Source organism: Vulpes lagopus, chromosome 24 (genome assembly GCF_018345385.1).
Source record: "Vulpes lagopus strain Blue_001 chromosome 24, ASM1834538v1, whole genome shotgun sequence".
Lineage (NCBI taxonomy): Eukaryota > Metazoa > Chordata > Mammalia > Carnivora > Canidae > Vulpes > Vulpes lagopus.
Window position 1 is genome coordinate 47,458,997 of NC_054847.1, and position 25,482 is coordinate 47,484,478.

General features: G+C 34.6%; 1 protein-coding gene across 2 annotated transcripts; it reads left to right on the forward strand.

Moving 5' to 3' along the window:
• The first annotated feature begins 16,534 nt into the window (after positions 1-16,534).
• Positions 16,535-17,779, forward strand: LOC121482045 (E2F-associated phosphoprotein-like). Of its 2 annotated transcripts, XM_041739810.1 has the most exons (2): positions 16,535-16,951; positions 17,070-17,141. In XM_041739810.1, the coding sequence occupies exons 1-2, from the start codon at positions 16,601-16,603 to the stop codon at positions 17,139-17,141; spliced, it is 423 nt and encodes a 140-aa protein (XP_041595744.1). In that variant the 5' UTR covers positions 16,535-16,600. The 2 variants fall into 2 exon arrangements, with proteins under 2 accessions (XP_041595744.1, XP_041595743.1); XM_041739809.1 differs by having other exon boundaries at positions 16,535-17,779.
• The last annotated feature ends 7,703 nt before the right edge of the window (positions 17,780-25,482 follow it).

Below are 25,482 nucleotides of genomic sequence, written 5' to 3' on the forward strand. Positions count from 1 at the left end.
ATGATAATATAATTCTAGTTCCTTTTATTTGTTAGAAAGGAAGATCCTTCTTGACCTAGAGATTGATTTTTCTTCCTAAATCAGAGAACTTATCTTCAATATGTTCATAGCAACTCAAATAAAAACAGTGCCAATACTTACGTTTTCTAAGCTTTTGTCTAAGAGAATGTTTAAATAAATTCGATATACATACATGATTTACTAAATGCTTTTAGTACACTGCAAAAGTTTTATTTATTTTTTAAAAATATTTTATTTATTTATTCGTGAGAGTCACAGAGAGAAACGCAGAGACAGGCAGAGGGAGAAGCAGGCCCGTGCAGGGAGCCCGATGTGGGACTCTATCCACGGATCTGAGATCAGGCCCTAAGCCAAAGGTAGACACTCAACCACGGAGCCATCCCAGGCATCCCCAAATTTTTTTATTTAAATAAAAGACCTATATGTTTTCAGAGATTGGTATTGGAACAGATTTTTTTCTTAAGTAAATAAATCTGTTGGTATTTGAATTCTCGTAGATTAGGGACAGAATCAATAATACATGACATATTCTTTTTATAAAATAGCCTTAGATAATTTCATGTTGTAACATGAAAACATATTTAAATTGTAATTTCTATAACATACCATAAAACTGTTTTCTTCTCTAATCTTACCTCCTGACAATGCACTCTATGGATGCTTATTTTTGTTAAATATTTATTTTGAATGCCTAGTTTGCCTCATACTTAACTAATTGCTGAAATTACTAATATCACAAAGCTTTTATTATATATGTCAAATGTTTTTTAGTGTTAATCATATGACCTTCAATCACAATAACATTCTATTTTCAATGAATAATGTATTTTATTTACACATGAGATACACCTTTCTTTAGATAGCATTAGTTTAGGATATGGAGTTATATTTTAGTCATTTCCATATCTGAATTTTTAATTGTACATTTGGATGATTATGAATGATACTCTAATTTTTCAGTTTTTAAATATGAATATAAAATTGGTAATTTTCATTGATCAGGTTTGTAAATTAGAGCCAGCTTTACTACAGAACTCATCATTAACTTGTATGTGGAAGCAATAAAAATGTTAATGCTGACAACTTCTCTTACGATCTTTTAGTGAATAATTCTCAGATTTTGGGTTTTGCTCTATATGTACAACATTTACCAATTAAAACTCTAAAAATTATTTATTTTCTGCCAAAACTGGGGGGAAAATTCAAGAGGATATGAATTAGCCTGTGTATCAAAAGGAAGGAAAGAGGGAGGGAAGGAAGGAGGGAGGGAGAGAAGGAAAAGGGAAAAGAATAAGTGGGAGGAAGGAGGGAAGGAAGGGGTAAAGGGAGAGGGGAAAGAGTTGGGGGAAAGGGGGAAGGAGGGAAGGAGAGAAAGAGGGAGTTGGGGGAAAGATGGGAAAACGAAGAAGAGAGAGAGAGAATCTCTAAAAACCTAATTGCACGATCCCATATCACTCAGAAGACACCTATACTTTGATAGAAACAGCAGCATGTCAGCACTGTCAACTTCTCTGGTTCCTTAAAGCTCTCAGAATTAGGGGCACAGTTTCAGCTTTATATTTATTTTATATTTATAAATATATATTATATATTATATAATATAAATTTATATAAAATTCAATATATAATTATATAAATTATATATAATAATATATAAAATATAAAAATACAAATATAAATATATTATATAAATATAAATATATTATAAAATATTTATAAATATATTTATGAATATATTTATATTTATGGAAGAGGAACATATAAATCAGGGATTGACTCAAATTAATATTCAATAATAACTCTAATAAGAGTTACAAAGCAGGGGTACCTGGGTGGCTCAGCAGTTAAGTGTTTGCCTTTGGCTCCAGCCATGATCCTGGGGCCCTGGGATGGAGTCCTACATCGGGCTCCCTGCATGGAGCCTGCTTCTCCCTCTGTCTATGTCTCTGCCTCTCTTTCTGTGTCTTTCATGAATAAATAAATAAAATCTTAAAAAACAAAAAAGTTACAAAGGAGTATAATTGGGGGATATGACCTAAATATTTAGCTTAAGAAAGGTTTCCATGGGCAGTGATGTTTAAGCTAGAATATTACAAATACACAAAAGAATAGGCTTTTAAGATTCCAGGCAGAGTGTGCAAATGACACGTGGGATCTACACAGATCAAGCATTAAAAGGAGAACACAAGGTTTGGAGTACTAGAGCAACGTGGGAGTATATTGTCCATAAAACTATCAAGTTTGATGAGACCAGAATGTGAAGGACAGAGCAAGGCATGTGTGTTTACGTGATATTTATGTTTATAATATGGAAATTCACTAAGTTACTTAAATAATTTACATTTAAATTTATAAAAATTACTTTCAGAGTGGAAAATGGACTGGTGTGTGAGGGATGATGCTCTGTGTGTGCGTGCTTCTTCTGTGGGTCTCACCTATTGCTATTGTTGCCATAATGATAACAATAACCAAAATACTACTCATTAAGCTCTTAAAGCAAGTTTATGTGGTAAGAACTATGTTTTTATTTTATTAGAGGGAGAATATAAGGCTTAGAGAAGTTAAGTAAATTGTGAAGATTAAACACAATTAGTAAGTCAGGCAACTAAATATTGAACCCAATTCTTCAATTCAGATTCCCAATTTTTGGTTTCTTAAATATTATATTATATTTGCTTTATTGTTTATCTATGAGAGAGAGAGAAAGTGAGTGAGACAATACAAGAGGGTGGGCAGCAGAGGGGGATGAAGAAGCAGACTTTTAGCTGAACAGGAAGCCCAACGCAGGGCTCTATCCCAGGACCCTGAGATCATGACCTGAGCCAAAGAAGGCATTCAGCCCACTGAGCCTCCCAGGTGCCCCAAGAATCCCAGTTTTTCATTACAAACAGCATGTTCTTTTTGCCACCATCATACTTGCGACTTGCTCTGACCCACTGACTTGGGTCAGGAGGGGCCTCTCCTAGTAGCCTGCGTAGAGTGTTGCTGTTCCAGGAGAGGGAATACTTCCCTGTTACCCTGGTTGGGTGCAGCTTCCTTGAACTTCTCTCTTTTCTCTGAAACAATTCAGGTTAAGGATTGTTCATATTTCTCTACCCCTTATATCCACTAGGACTATGAAACTTAAGAGTTCTGCCCCTCTGCTGGCCACCAGTTATTCCATGTTTCCAAAGTCAATGACAAATTCTCAGCCCACATTTTATGCATCCCGTCAGCAACATTTGACACAGTTGATCTCTCCCTTCTTGAAACACTTGTTTCACATGTTCAACACATCACACTCTACCCTTTTATTTACATCATTTGCCACTTTTTCTCATTCTCCATGACTGCATCTTCCAACTCTTTCCCAAAACAAGGCATTATAAGGCCTTAAGTCTTGGTCTTTAATCAGCACTGAGTCTTTAAGTGAAATCTTTTAACATAAGATAACATCAATTCAATGAATCCCACAAAAATAAATCCCCAGCCTTAACTTCTTCCAGAACTCTAGAGTCATTCATCCAACTTTCTACTCAATGTCTACATTTGAACACTGCTAATTTAACATGCCCACACTCGACTATTCCTCACCCTACATCTGTTTATCCTCTAGTTTTCTTTTTTTGCTGTTGCTGGGTTTTTTTTGTATTTATCAGAAGATGAATGTTTAGATCAAAACATAAATTTTCCTCAATTAAAAAAAATCACACTCCATATACAATTCATTAGCAAGTACAGTTGAATTTATAATCAAAAGTATATTGAATCTGACCACTTCTCACCAGCTTAATCTTTATTGTCTAGTCTCATAGGACACACAGAAATGATAGAATGCCAATATATCCTTTTTTTTTTTACTAGCCTAATCCCTCTAAGGGAAGCCTCTGCCCCCTAATAGATGCCTTCATTGCAAGCCATGGCCATTTACTATTGAGTTTTCACACAGCTATCAAAGTGAACCTCTTAAAATGTACATAAAATCATAGAGCTCCCATCTCTCTAACCTCCAATACTCATACTGTACAGAACAAAATCCAAATTCTTCTCATAGACTCAGATGGTCATACATGGTCTGGCCTCTGATTATTTCTATGTTATCATTTCTTATTACTTTTATCCTTTAACCTCAGGGTTTTATTACTTGTTCCTCTGCCCAGAACATATTTTTTCCTCTTGATGTTCTCATGGCTCACTATCTCATTTGCTTCATTCATGCCTCTGCTCCAACAATATCTCCTCAGAATGCTTTTTCTGGTTAGCCTCTATATAGCACACAATATATAATCGTAGTTTTAACATTTTATTCATCACTTACTCATAGCACTATAATGTATACTTTAATATATATTTATTTATCTAGTGTCTGCCCCTCTAACTAGAATGTAAACTCTCTGCTGGTAAGGACTTTGCCTCTTTCTCACTAATATTTCCAACATCTAGAAAAGCATCTGATACATCCTAGGAACTCATTAGATATTTTTTCAGTGAATTATAAATGAATCAGTCTCTGTGTCCACAGAGTTAACAGCTACATTTCTTTGAGTTCTTTTAAGACTGCCTTGGGACTAGAGTTTCTCTCATAGCAGTCAACCAGTCTCTTTTACCTTCACCCAGTACAGTACCCTTCTGCACATAATAGGCAACTGCTTGACCCTTGGAGTTTAGTAGTCCTGGGCTTAATCCCCAGTCCTTTGTCTTATTGACTATGACCATAGGCAAGGTCTACGTATCTCACTTTTCTCAGCTGGAGATTCGGCATGTGTACCTACTTCATACAACTGCAATATCAATTATGTTGGAAACTTCTTGAAGTACTAAACCCTGGCACACAGCAAGAACTTAAAATTGATGCTATTTCTTTTTCATCTCTTAAAATATCTTCTCAGATTAAGCAAACTAATCTAGTCCATTCCTATATTGTTAAATTTTTAAAACAGTTTATTCTTTTTTTTAAAGATTATTTATTTATTTATTTATTTATTTATTTATTTATTTATTTATTTATTCATGAGAGACACAGAGAGAGGTGGAGCCATAGGCAGAGGGAGAAGCAGGCTCCCTGTGGGGAGGATGATGTGGGACTCTGTCCCAGGACCCCAGGATCACGACCTGAGCCAAAGGCAGACACTCAACCACTAAGCTACCTAGGTGCCCTAAAACAGTTTATTCTTAAGTGTAATGCTAGATGATGTTGTGTAAACCAACCCATATATTATAATTATATGCCAGAACACTCCCATTGGACTACCATAATACTCTGCTTTATGGTTTGTCTTAATTTTTGTATCTGTTATACACCCAAGCATGTAAGTCATATTTTCTTTTAGTAACATGAAATTGGTTACCTTCTAGCAGAGAAAGAGTGGTCATTTATAGGTAATCTCTGTCCTAAATCTTCATATGTTGAATTTTGTTGGCAGGTAATCTCTTTGTTAAAATATTCTTTTGCTGTTTGTTGAAAATTTGTAATATTCCATTTCCATTTCCATTAAAATGACTCAAATTAACCAAAGAAACATGCTTTAAAATAATGTAGATCATAAAACTGTGCATGCAGAGCAGATGCCTAATAGAATGCTTATCCTTACATTTTATGTTAGATCTGTGGCCAATTATATTTAGTCTTTAGTTTAATGGAGTCAATCCCAAGCAGAACAAGAGGTCTAAATGAGCCACTGAAATGTGCTGTGCTTCATAAGATAACTCTTTAGTTGACAGAGGTTTCATTCATTGAATCATGTAAATGGATTTTCTATTTACTCCTCAAATATCTCAGAAAATTGACGCTTGCAGGGTCAATAATATAAACATGGGACTCTTTAAATAGAAAGAATGGGTAACTGAGTCATGCTTTTAGGAATTCAATACCTCCTGCATTCATACTTCTGAGATTTTTATTGATCGACTAATGGTGAGGACTATTATCAGCTTATATTAGTGTAAAATTATTACATATTCCAATAATGTTTTTTACCATATTATGAGCAGATAGTTTTGGAAGATCTCGGGAGAGTGTTCCCTCTACTTATCTGATGTGCAAGGCCCTAACTATATAGATGTTAGAGTGCTATTATCAGGCCGGTCTCAATATTATCACTAATTATGAGAGTTTGGAAATTTATCTAACTAAACTCAATTTTCCTCTTTGAAAAAAAAAAAAAAAGACTTGAACTAAATTGTTTGTAATGCTTTTCTGCTTCGCTGGCTCATCTATGCTATTTCAATGTCTAAGGGGAAGGTCTGGCACAGTTGCTATAAGCAAGCTTCTGTGTGATGGGTTAATCCAGTGCTGAAATACTTAAATCTGGCATTTGTGGTTTAAAATTGTTAGGGGGAAAAAGTCTCAGCCATCTTCTAGAAAATTCATACCATAATATATTCATCAAGCATTCAGACTATTCTTATCACACAATAGCTAGAAGATTTCATATTGTTCCCAGTATGTGTAAGAGCCACCACCAATTTGAGGTATATTGTATTGATTTTGCTTATTCTTTAAGAAGTACAAAAAGGGTTTTTTTTGATAAATGATATTTTCTTAGATAAATGACCATTTCTATCAAGAATGTAAATATAACAATCTAAGATTTTCAGAGATGTTCCTGGAATTTAAATTCTACCTTATTGCTTATTTGGGGATTCAGAAATATATATGCAACATTTTAAATATGAAAAGGCATCTAATTTCTGTAGTTAAAGGATGATAAATTTATTAGTATTTGTTCATAACATTATTATTTTGGGTGGTAATATAGTAGAGCTATTGGGAAAGATATCAGTAACTTGAATGGATTTCCAGTAAGTTTGTAAGTGGGTCTTAGGGAAGTTTATTTTGCTTCACTTACATGAAGAGAGTCCACATTTTAAATGCATAGCTCTGCATTTAGACATGTTTTGAATACACGCTGGTCCCTGAAATTAATGTTCTAGCTTTTTCTCTTAATTTTCAGTTCAGCAGAGTGTGTCCTGATGGTAGTTCTAATTTACTATTGAACATAAATTAAATATGTATTAATCAGTTTACATGCAAACACACTCAAATATTTAGATGTGGTGGCCTTCAATGTTTATATTTAAACAACCATCTCTTTAGCAATCCCTGGTAGTTCCCCCACCGCAGGGAACAATAAAACCATACAGATGGCTTAGTTTTATATATGGGCTTTAAATAAGCAATGTGTCTTTCTTTTCTTTAAAAAAATCAGCTAGAATTTATTGATTGCTCATTATGTGCCTAGGGGCAAGACTCAATTTTTACATTGAAAACTGTGGAAATAACTTTTCTGCTAATAGAAGTGAAATAGTTTCCTCTTAGATTCAATAACTCAATCCTCCCTCTTGATCAGTTCATTGTTGGATAAAGTGTAAAATGATTCAAAAGACTTTAATTTTTCCCAATAAAGGATCAAAATATGTGATAAACTTGGAAAATGAAGAGGTTGTGGAATTGGTAATCTATCTACTAAATTTTGATTTTTATTATCTCTCTGCTTCTTCATTTTGTGTATCATGATACTGAAATTCCATGTGTATGGAACATCTCACTGGAAAGTCACTTTCATGCAAACTTGGATATATTTTTTTCTCCAAATAAAGTTACAGATATTCCCCCACTTTTTAAAAGTTTACATTACTCTACTTCAGTTTGATAAGACCTGCAATAGTATGTATTTTTGCTATCTGAATGAAATCAGAAGAGGATTTTATCTTAGTTAAAAAGATGAAAAGTGCAAATAGTCTTCAGCATGTGATTTGCAGGGAGCCAGTACAGAGGCAGTGCTCACCTGAGCAGTGAGGGTGGGACAGCCCAGCCATCTCCCCAGGAACTACAATCAGTATCTCAGCTTCAAGCCATGACATTTGAACTGTGTCTGTGACCATCTGTGCTTTATCTCAATTTATTTAGTGCATCCATTAGCAAGACGTGTCTTAAGATATCAGAAAAGCTTGAGAGATATTTTTGGGGTCTGGGAATGCTCAAAACATTTTCCATTTAAATTAATGGCGATTAGTTTTTATGCCATTTCAGCTTATGAAAGGTTTCATAGAAAATGCTACTTGCAGATAGTGGGGGAAACCTATACGGAATTGAGCCCAAGCTTAAGATTCAGGTTTCCTATGTGATCTTGGACAAAAAGAAAAGAAGCTAATTAAAAACAGCTAAAGAACGAAATGTATCATGTATCCTCTGTCTAGATAAGAGTCTAGATAATCTGGTAGACTGGAGATCCATGTTATGCTACGATAAAATGTTCAATTAAACTACCCCATGCAGTAATTTGTATGGCCTACCCAGTGACATTGTCTTGCAGTAATATTGGTGGTGCTGGCTCAGCCTAAACTCTAGAGGTAACACACAATATGAAAGCTTAGAACTGAATGTTGGTTTCTCTGACTGCCCTTATGAAGACTTGATTTTAGAAAACTTTTGACCAGATTGAAAGCCAAGGGCAGGAGGGGGAAGGTTGGGGAAGAATGGGAATATAAAGAGCTTAGCCAAGGGAGGAGGGGGTGGGGGAGAATGGGAATGTAAAGAGCTTGATAATTAAGGCCTTAAAGTCAGAAACCCCAAAACAAAGCAGATTATACTTTAAGAAGCTTTAGGAAGACAAAGCATGAGCCAAATTACTCAGTTGAATAAAGTGATTGAGGGAAAATGTTATAACATAATTAGAATGTTGTAACCAATGAAATTACCTAGTTTAATAAAAAAAAAACACATGGAAAATATCAGAATTGTAGGCTTAGGGTAGGCTTGAATTAAGGAGAGAGGAACACACACACACACAGAGAACCAAAAACGAAAGAAATGAAACATACTTTCCAGACACATATAAAAAAATCTGGATATTATTATTGGCAGAAGAAAACACTCTTGCACAAATCAAATTCAATGTGTATTTTGAGAGGACTAAATTGTCAAAACACAAGCCTGGATTTTTTTTTTTAAAGCCTCTGAAACTTTAATTTTATACATCCTTTAGGAACACATCCTTTCACTGGTAGCAGATAGCTAAGAGATGTATGGCTTCCTCAGAACAGCCTAATCCTAAATGTCTACTTCAGATGTGGTATAAATCACAAGAGATGAGAAGTAAAGTACACAGTGCAGGAAGCTGCTATAGAGAAAAACAGGCAAGAGTAGGGCAGTATTATTAGTTAGTCCCCTCTTGACCACAGCAGGAAAACTTGTCAATCCATTATTTTCTGTATTACAATAATGCTACGGAAAAGTAACTACTGTTTTATTCAATTCTCTCACTTCCTGAAGATAGGACTACATGTTATTTATAGATTCTGAACTTTAAACAAAATTTGGTGACTGGGAGTGAGTTTGTGCTCTCTCCAAAAAGAGGTTAATCACATTCTCTTTGTGGGACATTAAGGAAAGAGTGCCCTATACCCAGAGATACAGCAAGGGATCACCAAATCATGTGTTTTTCTATATTTTTCAGACTCCTTGGAAATTAGACATGAACAATATACCAGGGTTCTGGCCAATGGGATATAAGTGGAAGTGAAGGAAGGCACTTTACAACATAGTTCCCAAACCCAACTTTCAGAATCCTGCTGTTCTTCACTCTTATCTGGTGACACATCCCAGAGGGAACTATACACGAGTTAGGGTCCTATCCAGTCCTAATTGAACAGAGATGTGAGCAAGAAATAAAATTTTATTAGTTTGTTATGTTAAGAATTTGGGTGAATTTATTATCAAGCATAGGCTAGACTGTCTCTTGACTTCCACTGTTGTTCTTGAAATGACAACTTTATACTCTAATTTTTTTGAAAATACTCTGCATTGTGTGTGTGTCTGTGTGTGTGTGTGTGTGTGTGTGTGTGTGTGTGTACGCTCATTTTAAAGAGATTTTCTTGGGATGTCTGAATGGCTTAGCGGTTGAGCATCTGCCTTTGGCCCAAGGCATGATCCTGGAGTCCCGGGTTGGAGTCTTGGGATCGAGTCCCACATCGGGCTTCCCACATGGAGCCTGCTTCTCCCTCTGCCTAGGTCTCTGCCTCCCCCTCCTCTCTCTCTGTCTCTCATGAATAAATAAATGAAATCTTTTTTAAAAATAAAGAAATTTTCTGTTTGGCTTTCTGAAGTTTTTATAAGTTGAGGATTTATTCTTTTTATTGAATATACTGCAAGTCTTTCATCTGAGAATTGGTGTTTTAGTCTGCACATTCTATGACTCAAACACTGTTTCTGCCTCATTTTTGCTCTCCTTTTCCTGTGAATCCCTTATTTTTTTTCCTGTGAATCCTTTAAAACACATGGTAGTTATTCCACATTCTTCCTTTTCTCTCCATCTCCTCTCTCACTTTGTAGACTTTCTCTGACTTGTCCTTAAGTATATCAGTTCTCTTCAACTCTGCTTAATTTGCTACTAAATTTATCCATTAATTTCTTAATTTGTTATTGTATTTTTCTCTTCTAGAAATTATTTTTTCTTCAAATGTGCCATATTGATTTTAGAGTTTCTAGATCATTTCTGAGGTTTTCAAGTTTGACTTTAGGTTTTTTCTTATTGTTGGTCATTTTGTTGTATGCCTGTCTGTTCCTGATTATCTTTGGTTTTATACAAGACATTGTTTTTAAGAAAAATAGATACAAATAACATGAGTCCTCAGATAACATTCTATTCCTCAAGAGAGTACTTCTACTTACTTTCATGGAACCCCCTTGAGTGCTGACAGTATGGGACTCTTGAACTCCATTGATAAATTGTAAAGGCGAACTAAAGCGCCAGAGAGAATAGCTCTTCTGGTTCTCTAACTACCAGGGTGTATAGCCTTTTAGGTGCTTAGCCTCAAGTGTGGGCCAGATTATCTTGTTTCCTGCTCTGAAGGGCTAGTTGATGTTACTTGATTTCTAAGCTCTGATGCAACAAAGTTATGTGACTTCATCTCCTGGGGGAAAAAATTGCTGATGTCACAAAACAGAGGATGCAGTCAGTATACTGAGAGATAACATACTTTATTCCTTTCTATTATTTTCCAGAATTATTTAGTAAAGATAAACTGAATCTAACACCATATCTAGCCACACCACAATTAAATCCGTATCTTAGTCATAATTTTGTGTGTCTATATGATAACTACTATTTACTGGGATGAATATTTCATTTTAAACTATATCTTTCCACTAAATTTTAAAGGACAAGTTATATGCATGTATATTTCTTACACATATACCTAAGTACTTCATTAATTGAAATTGGGTACGTGCAAAGAAAGATGGTGCCTTACTAAGGCAGATGAGGTAGGAAGCATGCCTCACAATATGGTGATAAAATATGGTTAGTTCTCCTTTAATGATTTAAAATCATCTATATCGGGGATCCCTGGGTGGCGCAGCGGTTTGGCGCCTGCCTTTGGCCCAGGGCGCGATCCTGGAGACCCGGGATCGAATCCCACATCGGGCTCCCTGTGCATGGAGCCTGCTTCTCCCTCTGCCTGTGTCTCTGCCTCTCTCTCTCTCTCTGTGACTATCATAAATAAATAAAAAAATTAAAAAAAAAATAAAAAAATAAAATCATCTATATCACTCATTTCAGTTAAACTTTATTTCCTCCCCCTGATTTCAGTTTTTATACTTCCATAGTTCTCTTCCCTTTTAGGCTCTCAAATCCTTCCTTCCATCTACCAAAATTCACTTGCTTAGAAGAAGTAATTAGAATAATTTTTAAAGTAAAATCCAGCCAATGAATACTTTGCAGTTTCACACTTATCTCTATTGAACACATTTTTTTCCGTTCTTAACCATTTAAGGTTTTACACATTGGATTGATAGCATAGTTGTGGCCATGGGATCAGGGAGATAAAAATATTGGGCACGTTTTTACAACCTATAAAATAGTCCAGTGAAGACCAGTTTCAGCTAATTTTAAATCTAAAAATTAGAATTAAGTTACAAAAATTTCATTATCAGAAAAGGTTGCCACTAGACTAGCAAGCAGAGGGACTCAAGAAATATAGCCTTTTCTCATAATGCCCGTCAACTGCTTAAGCTTTCCTCCTTTCAAGAATTTATTCAGGAGAGACTCTCAGCTTTATTCTGGAATCCCCCTCTTTAATCAAAGAGAAATTTGAAATATTGAAAATAATTGTCATTTTGAAAGGTAAAATGTTAAATTTGTATCTAGAAGCCATTATGGCTGTTAAAAATGTTGATATAGCGTCCACAAAGACAGCAAGCAATGGTTTTCATTTTCAATTCAAATACATGGAAAGAAAATCAAAAAAGGTCTGTTCATAAGTCTTGTGAAAGCATAGAACCTGTGTCCTGCCTGGCAGAGAGAATAATTTTAAATGTCCCCAGAAGTGTTAACTGAATGTAATGTCAAACTGTCAACAACTGCTTTCAAAAAATAAATTACCTCTAATACTTTGTGTATTTTTTCACACCTTCTATTCCCCTGTTACCAATTAGTTAATACTCGCTTTGATAGAGAGATGATGATTCTCAATAATCTAGGACTTTAGATATAGCATGAATAACTTTAATAATGCTCTTACAGGGGAAAATCTCTCATAAAGCCTCACTATATCAAATCCTAATTTAGAGAAATGCAGCAACAAGCTGCAAAGTGCTCTCAAGTTAATGGGCAAATGTTTATTGGATTCTCATTTCTCGTCAGTTTCATGTTTCACCGATGTTTCTATCCTCTCCCAGGGACACATTTCCTAAAGGAATTTATATTGTTTTTATTGATCGCCATAGAAAATTAAAGTTATATTCAGCAAGAATAAAATATATCATTCTTGAATTACTAAACAGTCTGTGCTATGATACACATGAGAAGCATAGTTATCAGAAAACGAGGTCACATTTTAATGTGTCTGAAAGAAGTATTTATATGAAGAGGTTGGGGATGTGGGCCAGGGTATAATAAAAATTATATATGAGTCAAGTAAACAAGCTAAAGAACTTTCAGACTAAATAGCAAGGCAACTATGTCTTAGGTAGCAGGTAAGAAAAAATTAATGTTGTATCAGAGAATCTGGAAAAATCTAAGATATTACACTGTAATCAAAATAAGAATGCTATTATAGAGTTTAATCTTAGCAGAATTCCAAGTTTATGATCTTTTACTTTTGTAAAATACTCTACCCAACCCCCTTCCCTTGGCTCCTCTTATCCTTCATTGACCTCTATCCCCAGCCCCAGGTCATCATGGTACTCCTGGGACTCTCAGGACACTGACTATGGAGCACATGGGTCTGCCTCTTTTCTGTACTCCTTCCCTTTCCTCCATCTTCTTCCAGTAAAATATTATTATGTGTCAGAGTCCACTACTTTCCCCATTTGTCATGGCCATTGAGCTCTTGTTATAAAATAAAGCTCCCCTTATTTTGTGATAAGTACGCAGCAAATGCTAGGAAGAAAAAACACAATTTCTCTCAATTCTTTACTTTCCACACAGGCACAGCTGGCTGAGTGCTCTCATTAAAACCGAAGTCAAATTATATCCATTCTTTGATCACAACTCTCCAATGGGTTTCTTCAAAACTGAAGTCCCTGCAATATTAAAATGATCTCCAAAACCTGATGCAATCTGCAATTAGACAACGAGTCTTCTCTGCCCACCCTGCTTGTACTCTCTGACTTTTCATCTCTTTGCATTCATTTCCAGTGACACTGCTTTCCTCAGGGTCTCTACCATTTTGGGACACTTCTTGTCAGAGCCTCTGTTCTTGCCCTTACTTTTTCCCAAAATACTATTTCTCAGTGATCTATAAAGTTGAACCCCTGACCTTCTTTAGGCTTTGCTGTAATGTCATCTTTTTTAGAAGAGCCATTTCCTGTTTGTGCTATAAAATTACATTCCCTAGTTTCCTTTCTCCACTTCTTTTCTCCCTTAGATCTCACTACTATCCAGTGTACTATATATGTGATTCATTGTTCTCATTTTTCTCTATCTTCTCATTAGAATATAAGCACCATGAGGGTTGAAATTTTTGCCTGTTTTGCATACTTGAAGTGCCTAAATAACACTGGGTACATAATATACTAACAAAAAAGAAAAATGGTCACTGCCAGTACATGAATCTATCTCATAAAGTGGGCATTAAAAACTAAACCTGTATATACTGAGGTGCAGAAAAATTGCTCAGGTCCAAGAATTGGACCTATGTCTTTCTGCCTTTTATAGCAAAGCAATTTAACAGTTTTTAAATCAGTGGGACTTTTTCATTTAACACTGGCTTTCTTGCAGCAATTTTTCATCAAAAGCAAAGCATTGTGTATTACAGTTAAAGTTTCAGTTGCCATGCCAAACTTTTAAACATAATTTTGATCATTTCCCTCAAATCTCACAAGTAGAGGGTACTTTTCTAATGAGACCAGTACTCAGTTGTGTTTATAACATCAAGATATTAAGAGCTCATGTAAAGACTCAACGTGGAATAAGCAGTCTTTTCTTCTGTCCTTATAATAAGTAAAAAACCAAATAACCTGAAAATCAGTGGCCTTTCTTGCAACTATCTGAAAACTGAGGGCACAGGACAAATCACCACCCTGAAATCTGGGGAAACAGGTAAATCCAGAATGTCAGAGCCCAGATAAGCTTACCTGGAACAGAAGCCACTGGGCCATAACCTGATAGGAACAGTTATATACTACTTTTGACAAATTGCTGGAGGCTTATGGGTGAACTAGCATGAGAACAAAAAAACTCAGAGCGACAGTTTTCCATCAGACCCCACATTTTTACAGATTTCACTTAAAAGGAGACCCAGTAAGTTCTCACAGTAAGAGAGAGGAAAGACCCTCTGGTGGCAGGGAGGGAGAAGTTACCAAACCAGATATACCAAGAGTCTTCTCCATACCTAAAGCCTACTCTCTAAGGGGAAACAATTACCCAAAGTCTTATCACAGGTGGGACAGGGCATTTCTCTCTCTCCACTCCCCTCCAGCCTTCCTGTCTCATATAAGGATGAAAAAGTCTAAATCATAGCTGTGAAGGTCACAACAAAGGAATTTAGACCAATGGAAACACTGAGATTTAATCATAATTTTATAAGATAAATAACCCTACATTTTTCCACCACACCAACAAGACTCCAGTATAATATGAATGGATTACAGCTGTAAAAGATAAAATTCAGATTCTATTTAAGGATTTTTTAGGAAGACCCAAAGACAACAAGAGAGATAAAAACAAATCAAAGCCTCTGACACCTACAAATTAGCAAACATTAAACACAGCCCAACTCAACCAGTCAACATAAAACTTCGTACCAAAGGCTTATAACCACATTTACTACCGCCCAATGCACCATGTCTATCTTTCAACAACAACAACAACAACAACACAAAGCTCAAAGGCAGGCTATAAAAGGCAGGAACACCATCTTAAGAGACAAAGTTAGCATGAGAACCAAATTAAGATATGGCACAGATTTTGGAATTCTTGTACAGGAAATTTAAAAAATAACTATGATTAATATACTGAAGCATTAATGGGAAAAGTACACAGCATGCAAGGACAGATAGGTCATGCAAAGCAGAGAGGTGAAAACTAAGAATCAAAAGGAAATGCTAAAAATTATACACACTTTGGCTTTGGTGGGCTCATCAGTAAACTAGATCCAGCCAAGAAAAGAATCAGTGAACATGAAGAAATGTCAGTAGAGACCTCCAAAACTGAAATGCACAGAAAAAAAATAGGAAAAAAAAAATAAAACACAAGACAAAAGAAAAACAGAATAAGCAAGAACTATTGCACAATTTGAAAATATATAATGTACACATAACTGGAATAGTGGAAGAAGAAAGAGGATATACAAGAAAATATTTGAAATAATAATGGTTGAAAATATTTCCAAATCAATGACAGACACCAAACTATAGATCCAAGAAGTATAGAAAACACGAAACAGATTAAATACCAAAAAACTGTGCACACAGGCATATCATATTCAAAATACAAAAACCCAGAGACAATGATTTCTGCAAAAAACAGAGGGAAAAAATTCACCTTAGCTATGCAGAAGTAGTTACTAGAATTACAGTAGATTCTTTGTCAGAAACCATGCAAGTAAGAAGAAAGTGAAGTATTTAAATCATTTAAAAATAATAATAAATTTCTAGAATTCTATATTAAGTGAAATTATCCTTAAAAACTAAAAAATAAATGAGAATCTCCCAGAGAAAACACAACATGAGAAAATTTATCATTACAGAACTGCCCCATAAGAAATGCTAAAAGATCTTTAAGCAGAAGAAAAATACGATAGTTCAGAAACTTGGATCTCCATTTAAAAAGGAAAAGTATTAGAAATAGAAAATGAAATATAATACATTTTAATTCTTAATTGATCTAACAAATAACTGTGTGTAAAATACTAGCAACAGTATATGGGATGATAATAGCATATGGATGATTGGAATAAATAGCAGCAGTATTATAAAGAGAGAAATTGGGAATACTGTGTTACAAATTATCTAGAATACACGTGAGGCAGATACTATTATTTGAAGGTGGACTTTGATTCATTAGTAATACACACTGCAGGCTCTAGCCCAGGTACCTGTGGCGTAAACAGATGCTGTGTGGACGCTTGTAGTGGGCGTCCGAGGGTGTAGGTCACCATGAGCCGGCTCCAGGATGAGTACGACCCCTACGCAGTGGAAGAGCCTAGCGACCAGGAACCCGCTTTGAGCAGTTCTGAAGATGAAGTGGATGTGCTTTTACATGGAACTCCTGACCAAAAAAGAAAACTCATCAGAGAATGTCTTACTGGAGAAAGTGAATCATCTAGCGAAGATGAATTTGAAAAAGAAATGGAAGCTGAATTAAATTCCACCATAAAAACAATGGAGGACAAGTTATCCTCTCTGGAAACAGGGTCTTCCTCGGGAACTGGAAAAGTTGGAACAGCTCTGACAAAGTATTATGATGATATATATTTTGATTCTGATTCTGAAGATGAAGACAAAACAGCACAGGTAACCAAGAAGAAAAAGAAAAAAAGACACAGGATTCCAACAAATGATGAGTTATTATATGATCCTGAAAAAGATAACAGAGATCAGGCCTGGGGTGATGCACAAAGAAGAGGCAACCATGGTTTTGGAATACAGAGACCATATCAACAACAGCAGCCTGTTCCAAATAGTGATGCTGTCTTGAATTGCCCTGCCTGCATGACCACACCATGTCTTGATTGCCAAAGGCATGAATCATACAAAACTCAGTATAGAGCAATGTTTGTGATGAATTGTTCTGTCAACAAAGAGGAGGTTCTAAGATACAAAATCCCAGAGAACAGGAAGAAAAGGCGAGGCCATAAGAAGATGAGGTCTAACCACGAAGACACTGCAGAGCAGACAGAGGCACAAGCAGAAGAAATCTATCACCCTGTTATGTGCACCGAATGTTCCACGGAAGTGGCCGTCTATGACAAGGACGAAGTCTTTCATTTTTTCAACGTTTTAGCAAGTCATTCTTGAATAGTTCATTTGGCATTTAATTGCCCAATACAGTATATAAGGCAAACATGGACAGTTATTACCCTCTTGCCTATTCATATCAAGTAACATTCTGAGCGGTTATCTGAGGATGCAGTGTTTATCTATCTTTTTGAAAGAGAATGGTTGTCAGCCTTCATCCCTCCACCCCCTTTAAAAATTTTTTCCCCAGCTCTGATGGGACTGATAATTCATTCCCTCTTTGATGGGCATTTGGAAACTATGGGGCTTTTCATGTATTAAAGCTCTTTAGAATTAAAATGTTCTGCAGTTATAAGTAAAAAAAAAAAAAAAAAAAAAGTAATACACACTGCAAACTTCAGGGAGCCATGAGAAAATTTCAAAAGAAGTGTAATTGCTATGCTAAGAGAGGAATCCCATAAAATACCCCGAACCAGTGAAGGCAGAATAAAGGATAAAAAGAGGGCAGCCTGATGGCTCAGCGGTTTAGCACCACCTTTGGCCCAAGGTTTGATCCTGGAGATCTGGGATCAAGTCCCATGTTGGGTTCCCTGCATGAAGCCTGCTTCTCCCTCTGCCTGTGTCTCTGCCTCTCTCTCTCTCTCTCTGTGTCTCTCATGAATAAATAAAATCCTTTAAAAAAAGGATAAATTAAGACCCAAAATACAACAAATAGAAAGCATTACAAACATGGTGGGTATCAATCCAACCATATCAATAATCACTATAAGTGTGAATGGTTTAAATATACGGATTAAGACAATATATGTTAGATTAAAGAAACAAAAATTATGAGACCCAGTTATATACAGTTTTCAAAGAAACCACTTCATTATATAAAGAACCTATCTAAAGAATTCAATTTAGTCTAACAAATGCCATTGAGCTCAGCTTAAGTGCCAGATCATCACTGTATTAGCATCAAGGATAAAATGGAGTAAAAATGCACCATTGTCCTTGTCAAGATTTCATGGTTCCAATACTTCTTGTGATCAGGGTATGTTATGGACTAAATGTTTGTGTCCCTGCCAAATTTATATGTCAAAACCCTAAGCCCCAATACAACACTATTTGAAGATAAAGACTCTGAAGGGATAATAAAAGTTAAGTAAAGCCATAAAGGCATATGGCCCTAAACTGAAAGGGCTGGTGCCCTTAGAAGAGGAGGAAGAGAGTTCTCACTCTGCCATGTTGAGGACATGGCACGAAGGCAGCCCATCTGCAAACCAAGAAGAAAGCCCTCAACTAGATAACAAATTGCCTAGTACCTTATCCTGGACTTCCCCGTCTCAAAATCCATGAGCTTACTAAGACTTCCCCTACTTGCACAAGAGCCCCAGTGGTAAACCAACCCATCTGTAACCTGTCTATTCCTTCCTATATCATAGGAAAACCCCTGTGTCAGACACTGATGTTAGGATCTGGGGTGCCTTCCCCATTGCAATAATGTAAGTAAAATCAAACTTGCTTTTCCAGTTTTTATCACTGTGCCATACTGAACATGGATTGATCTGCCTTTTTACCAATAAAGGCAATTCATACTATAAAGGAAGCCATATCATTTAAGTCTCAATGAATTTTGAAGGTACATTTTTATGGGTACATATGAATTAATTCTTTGCTTTTTGTTGAATTATATCTAGGAATATTTTAATGTTGCAATGTTTACTTGTAAATGTCTGCATTTGCATAGGTATTAGTTTCCCCTAGTTTGTAATAAAAATATATTTCAAGTGCTTTGCATGAGATTACACATTTTATTCTAATATTTTTATGATGGGTACCAATATTATTCCAATTTTACATAAAAGATTATGAAATTCGCCCAAAGAGAATCTATTTTCAGGTAACACAATTATGCATTTTCAATTGTGTTCTGTAACAGCATTGCTTTTCAAAATGGCTGATCCATTTAATTTGTTCACCAGCAATGTAGGCATGCCCTTCCCCCACATCCTCATCAATGACTGACTGATAATTTCAGACTTTGAAATTTTTGCAAGAATGAGTGAGAAATATTTCTATTTAATTTATTTCTGGTTTTCCCTTTGCTTTCTTTTGATTATTCAAATAATTGATATTTGATATTGTTGATATTTTTCCTCATTGATTTGAAGGCACTCTGTAAATATTCCTATATGTTAATGTTTTATCCAAAAAGATAGGCAGTATTTATATAATTTTGTTTCTTATTTCTTTGTTTACATAAAAATTTTTTAATTTGAATGTTGTCAAATGGATTACTGTACACTTAAAATTCTGATATGTATCTTTTAAGAAAATCATCTTTCAAAAAATAATAAATAAATAAATAAATAAATAAATAAATAATCTTTCCCAAGTTTACAAATAAAATTTGTTAAGATTTATGTACTTTTTATCTTTTTGTCCTACCTCTGAGCAGCTCAGAACAAATTAATAAAAAATAAATGAGATTTGGAAAAATAAAGGTTGCCAGAATAATCCACTTATAAGTATAGTTGTTGTGTGCTTGGGTTTTCACCGGAGCACAAGTTTCTACCTTCAAGTATGGGCCACCAGATGGAGTGTTCAAGATTGCAACACAAACAACTCATGCCAATTAAGCTTCAGTAATAGGCAAAGATGGTAAAAGAGCAGGCTTCTGTACAAACCCAAATATTTTTGCCAAATATGAGGGCAAAGTATAATTGGATTATCCTGCTGTAATTTCCAAAACACATCTTTTTTTACAATATTGAACAAATTTCCTTCAATTCTTAATTTGCTAAGATTTTATTCAAGAATGGATATTTGGATGAATTTTTTAAGCATTGAAATGCAGATATGTTTTCATATATTCTACCCACGTGGCAACTTACAGTATTTGATTTTTGAATGGTAAACCAAATTTGTATTGCCAGAAGAAACCCTACTTGGCGTTGATCTTCCAGTTCATGAATTTGCTCTTTTTTATTTTATTTTATTTTTAAAGATTTTATTTATTTATTCATGATAGACACACACAGAGAGAGAGGCAGAGACACAGGCAGAGGGAGAAGCAGGTTCCATGCAGGAAGCCCGACGTGGGACTCAATCCCGGGTCTCCAGGATCATGCCCTGAGTCAAAGGCAGGCGCCAAACCGCTGAGCCTCCCAGGGATACCCCTTGCTCTTCTATTTTAAAATGCTATTATATCTATTTCTTCAGCTCCAAGTTTCAATTATTGCATTATTCAAGTTAAAAATTTCCATTGATGTTTTTCATAGTTTGGAGTTCTCTGATGCAATTCCTTATCATCTCATTGAATTTCTTGTTTATATAAACCACACACATTTTAGAAACTGTGCCTGATTATTCGGATTCATGGTCATATCACATGTATTGGCTCTTTGTTCTGTTTCCTTTCATGTAACCTTATTTCCTGGTAAGGATGATAAGGCTGGATTGAATGCTGGACATTACATACGAAAAAATATTCTGGAAAATGGTAATAGAGCTAAATTGTATTAGACTTTAAGAAATCAAAAGTGTATTTAAATTTGTAGTATAATTACTAAAAGAGTAACAAAAATTTAAAACTAGCAAGCTAGAGTAGGGTCACAAAATGGCATACTAAAAATATTTAAATGACCCCAAGAAAGTTCTCTCCTACTGTCAATTATATAATGAGGAGGAAGAAAGAACTGTTCACCTAGTCTTGATAAGATTTTAGAATAAAATGCTCTAATTCCCAACATTCTAATATTTTATTTATCTTTTAAACATTTTATTTATTTATTAATGAGAGACAGAGGCAGAGACATAGGCAGAGGGAGAAGCAGGCTCCCTGCAAGTAGCCAGATGTGGCACTTGAACCCACGACCCCAGGATCACACTCTGAGCCAAAGGCAGAGGCTCAACCACTGAGCCACCCAGATGCCCCAACATTCTAATATTTTAAACTTCAGTGTGTGAAGTAATTACTTTTTTTCATTTCCCTATGCATTTATAACAGAATAATGTTTTGACAAAGTGTGTAAAGGTCACTGAATAATCATTTATGTCCCATTGACCATTAAGATCATTTTGCAGTTTTAGGTCACAAAGACTATTTTCACAGTCCTGAATTACCATGCAGAGCGAGGTCTAATCTGAATAAACAAAACCTTTCCATACTTGCTACTGAAGAAGAAAACGATTACAAGTTATTAGAGGTTCAAATCCACCTGTTTCTAGTTTGTTCTGTGACATATGACGCATGTGAGTTCAGCATGACCACTGCATAGATTTGATTCAGTAGAGAAAGCATATATATATTTATTATCACACTAAACTATTTCCCAAAATAACCTAGTGACTTCGTTAAATATTAGATTATTAGCCATGTTTTCAAAAACATTAATAAGATGGTAATTTAGAAGATTTTTCAACAAGATAGTAAATTCCTGTAGAGGTTTTAAATTCTAAGCTATAATTTGATGCTTTATTGACAATTCAAGCATATACTAATGCTGTTAAACATTAATTTATTTACAGGCATATTTATAATAAACATGTCTGAAAGATTAGGTTGGGGCAACACTGTGGAAAGTATTGAATGCCACCTTGAAAATGTGTACTTATTTTGGAAAAAAAAAATACCCGAAATGTTTTCAATGCTACTTTTAAGACTGTTAGTAGCTAATGCTTTATAGTACTTACTTTGAGTCAGGCACTATTTTAAGCACTCCACACGTATTAATTTTATTCTCACTTTTACCAGGTATTGCTATTATTATTCCCATATTACAGATTTATGCTATAGTAATTTATTATACATAGTAATTTATAATTACTATTATTCTCATATATATCCTCATATTATTATTCTCATATTATAGATTCCAATTATAGATGGAGATTGAGGCATATATAGACTAAATAATTTCATGAACCAGACACAGCTAGGAAGTAGCAATGCTGGGATTTAAACCTAAGTGTCTTGTGTAGCACATGGAGCGCACTATTTTTTCTTGTACCATATATACCATTACACATCATAAACTATGCCATATCACTGCCTATTCCTCTCTAGGACACTCTCCCAGGTCATTTTCAGAAGGTGTTTTATGAGTTGAGATTATAAGTAAAAGAAATTATGATAGTTGAATAATAGTTATATTTTATATGTTTAGAGATTATATTAAAATTTCATATTAAAACAATTGATCTGGTAAGACAGATTTGTAATATAATGAGAAGAAAATTCCTAGATCTATTTTTAAATAGTTATTCTCAAGTAAAATATTAGTGCTTTAAATATGTTTAATATATGAATGAGCATTTTTTTGCATTTTTATTTGTCCTATTTTCATTCACATATTTTATCCATTTTTCTATTGGCCATTCTTATTTTTGCTTATTTTGCTTATGTTTGCTTATATTCTGTAGCACTTAATCTGTCTTCAGGTTAAATGCTTATCATGAAAGTAAAATTCAAAAACAAGAGGAAAATTATGTTACCTTTTAGTTGGAGTTAGAATCTTATTCACAATTATTTTACAACTTCACCATGAGGATCAATATGTATTTTTCTACCGTTTTGAAAACAATGAAATATCCATTATTTATTTTTTGTTTACAATACTAATGAATAGCCTGATGTATTATTTCTCCATGGGTGGTAGCAATGTAATCTACAACCTCAGTATATAATAAAAGATTATTTAAGAGTAATTGTGAAAACTTACCTATTTGTTTTAATGTGAGACAAGTACTTATCTTTTAAGTATATCTTTTATGTAGTGCCAAGTCTCTTCAGTGATTATGAAACTATAGCTACAGTTTGTAATGCAATAACTATTATAAATCAAAATAAGAAATTATTTAAGAATAAATAAGCATGAAATAAAATACAGGAAATAGACTGAAAGAATTCCAGCAAAGATGGTGGTAATTCACTCTGGCATGGGAGTTCTGGAAAGAACAGTTTGAAATGGAACTATTCATGTACATATTTTAAATTTTAAATCCTAGAGCATAAAGCCTATATAATGATTGCTAAATATGACTGATATGGGTATGTGTTTGTTACATGATTTTTTTTAGATCATTTTCCTTACTCGTTTGCAGCTTACTCCTTACCCAGAACTCAGGAAAAATAAAACTATTGTCAGCAGTGGGCATCTCTAACATAGAAGTTATTTGATAAGCAGATGGGTTTCATTTTCATGTTATTTCCCATTCCATACATCATATATGTAGTGGTCAAGGATCTCTAACGAGAACATTAAACATCAAAGGATTTATTTTAAATGGTAACCTGTTCATTGCCTTAAATGCCACAACTTTCTTCCTAGGCTGTGCTTTAAAAGGCATATAACTTAGCAAATTGTTTTTCTGTTCCTGAAAATTTAAGGAGTAGAGTTTGTGGAGGTAAGTTTTGTGTATCAACTGGGCTAGACCGTGATACAGGAAGAAGTGTGATGAAGAGACAGCCTTCAGATCCCATTCAGATTTGTGCTGCAGCACCTTCTCTGCTCTAGGTCTCCAGCCTGCCCTGCAGAATGTGTACTTGCCAGTGTTCACAATCATGAGTCAATGACTTAAAATAAAATTCTGCCCATAGACAGATAAATAGGTTTAGACAGGAAAATATCCCTCCACATATATATTAAACATATTCTATTGGCTCTGTTTCTCTGATAAACCCTGGCTAATACATAGTGTCTTTACATTTTTTACCTTTCCATTTAAAAATATTTAGAACACTGTAAATTTGACCATAACTTGTCAGAAGATTCATCCCACTGCATTATTTTGAATGCAGATCTATAGCCAGAATTAAGCTTCTAAAATATGTTCTTTCCTAGGCGTTATGTCCCAATTTACTGAAAAGCATATAACACATGGAAAAAATTGTAACAACCAAATTCAGACTAACATCAAAGGAAATATGCCTTGATTCTATATCATCCCCACTTTCTACTGTCCACTTAAGCAAAATGAAACCCCTACCCACTTTAAGGTAAAAACTATATTGAATTAGTTGGTGATCTGAGATTCAAGCATCAACAAACTAGAAAGATACAGGAATGTATTTAAGAGGGCAGACTTCTCCTTTAATTTTCAGATAGATTTATTTTCCAGAAGATCCTCGTTTGTCATCTAGTTTCTTTTCTTTTTTTTTTTTTTGTCATCTAGTTTCATTTGTTGAGTACACATCACATTTTCTATCTAAACAAGTATCATAATCATTCAATATGAAAAAATCAGACACTCCCACTGCCTTCCAAAATTTAAAAAAATGAAGCCTTAGAGTAAAACCCTGCTTCCTAATCACATGTTCTCTGATAGATGGGCCAGTGTCATTCTTGGATTACAGATGCTAATGAGCCGTTTAGAATAGCTCACTTGAACTAAGACAACAGACTAAATTTTTTTAGCCTGTATTGAAGGTTACTGGATTGTGCAGTAATCTGATTTTTTCCATTATACATCATTTAGATTTTTCAAAATACATGTGAAAATATTGCATGTTATGCCTATACATATTTGAAGACAATCCAGGAATATTATGCTTTCATTTTCATTGATGATACACTTTATTTTTTCAGAAACAAAAAGTTGAGGTAACTAATCTAGTATAGAGGTTCAAAATGGATAGATTTAGGAACTAAAAATACTTTTTTTTTTCTTTTTTGGTTACTCTTCTTTCCCTAGTCTTTTCTTTCTGCTCTTCCTGTCATTTTCTTGTCTATCCAGTCCTTCCTTCTTCCTCATTATGACATTGCTAATTCTGGCAGAGAACAAATAGCCTTCATGTCTTTTTCTTTTTTAAGCCAATGTTCTATATTTCTATTTATGTGTGCTCAAGTATTCATCCTCCACAAGAAATTACAAGTGCCATGTCAGCACAAAGTAATTACATGCTTTTACAGATTATTTGATGATTATTCCTTACATTACTAAGTACATTCAATTATTAACATGTAATTTTTTGGAATGCATGATATTAAAGCATTTGAATACATTTTTGAAAGAGAAATCTATATTGCAAAGCATTTGTACTTTATTTTGTCCATTTGCAATGAAAAAGCAATAAGTACATGTGTAACTAATAG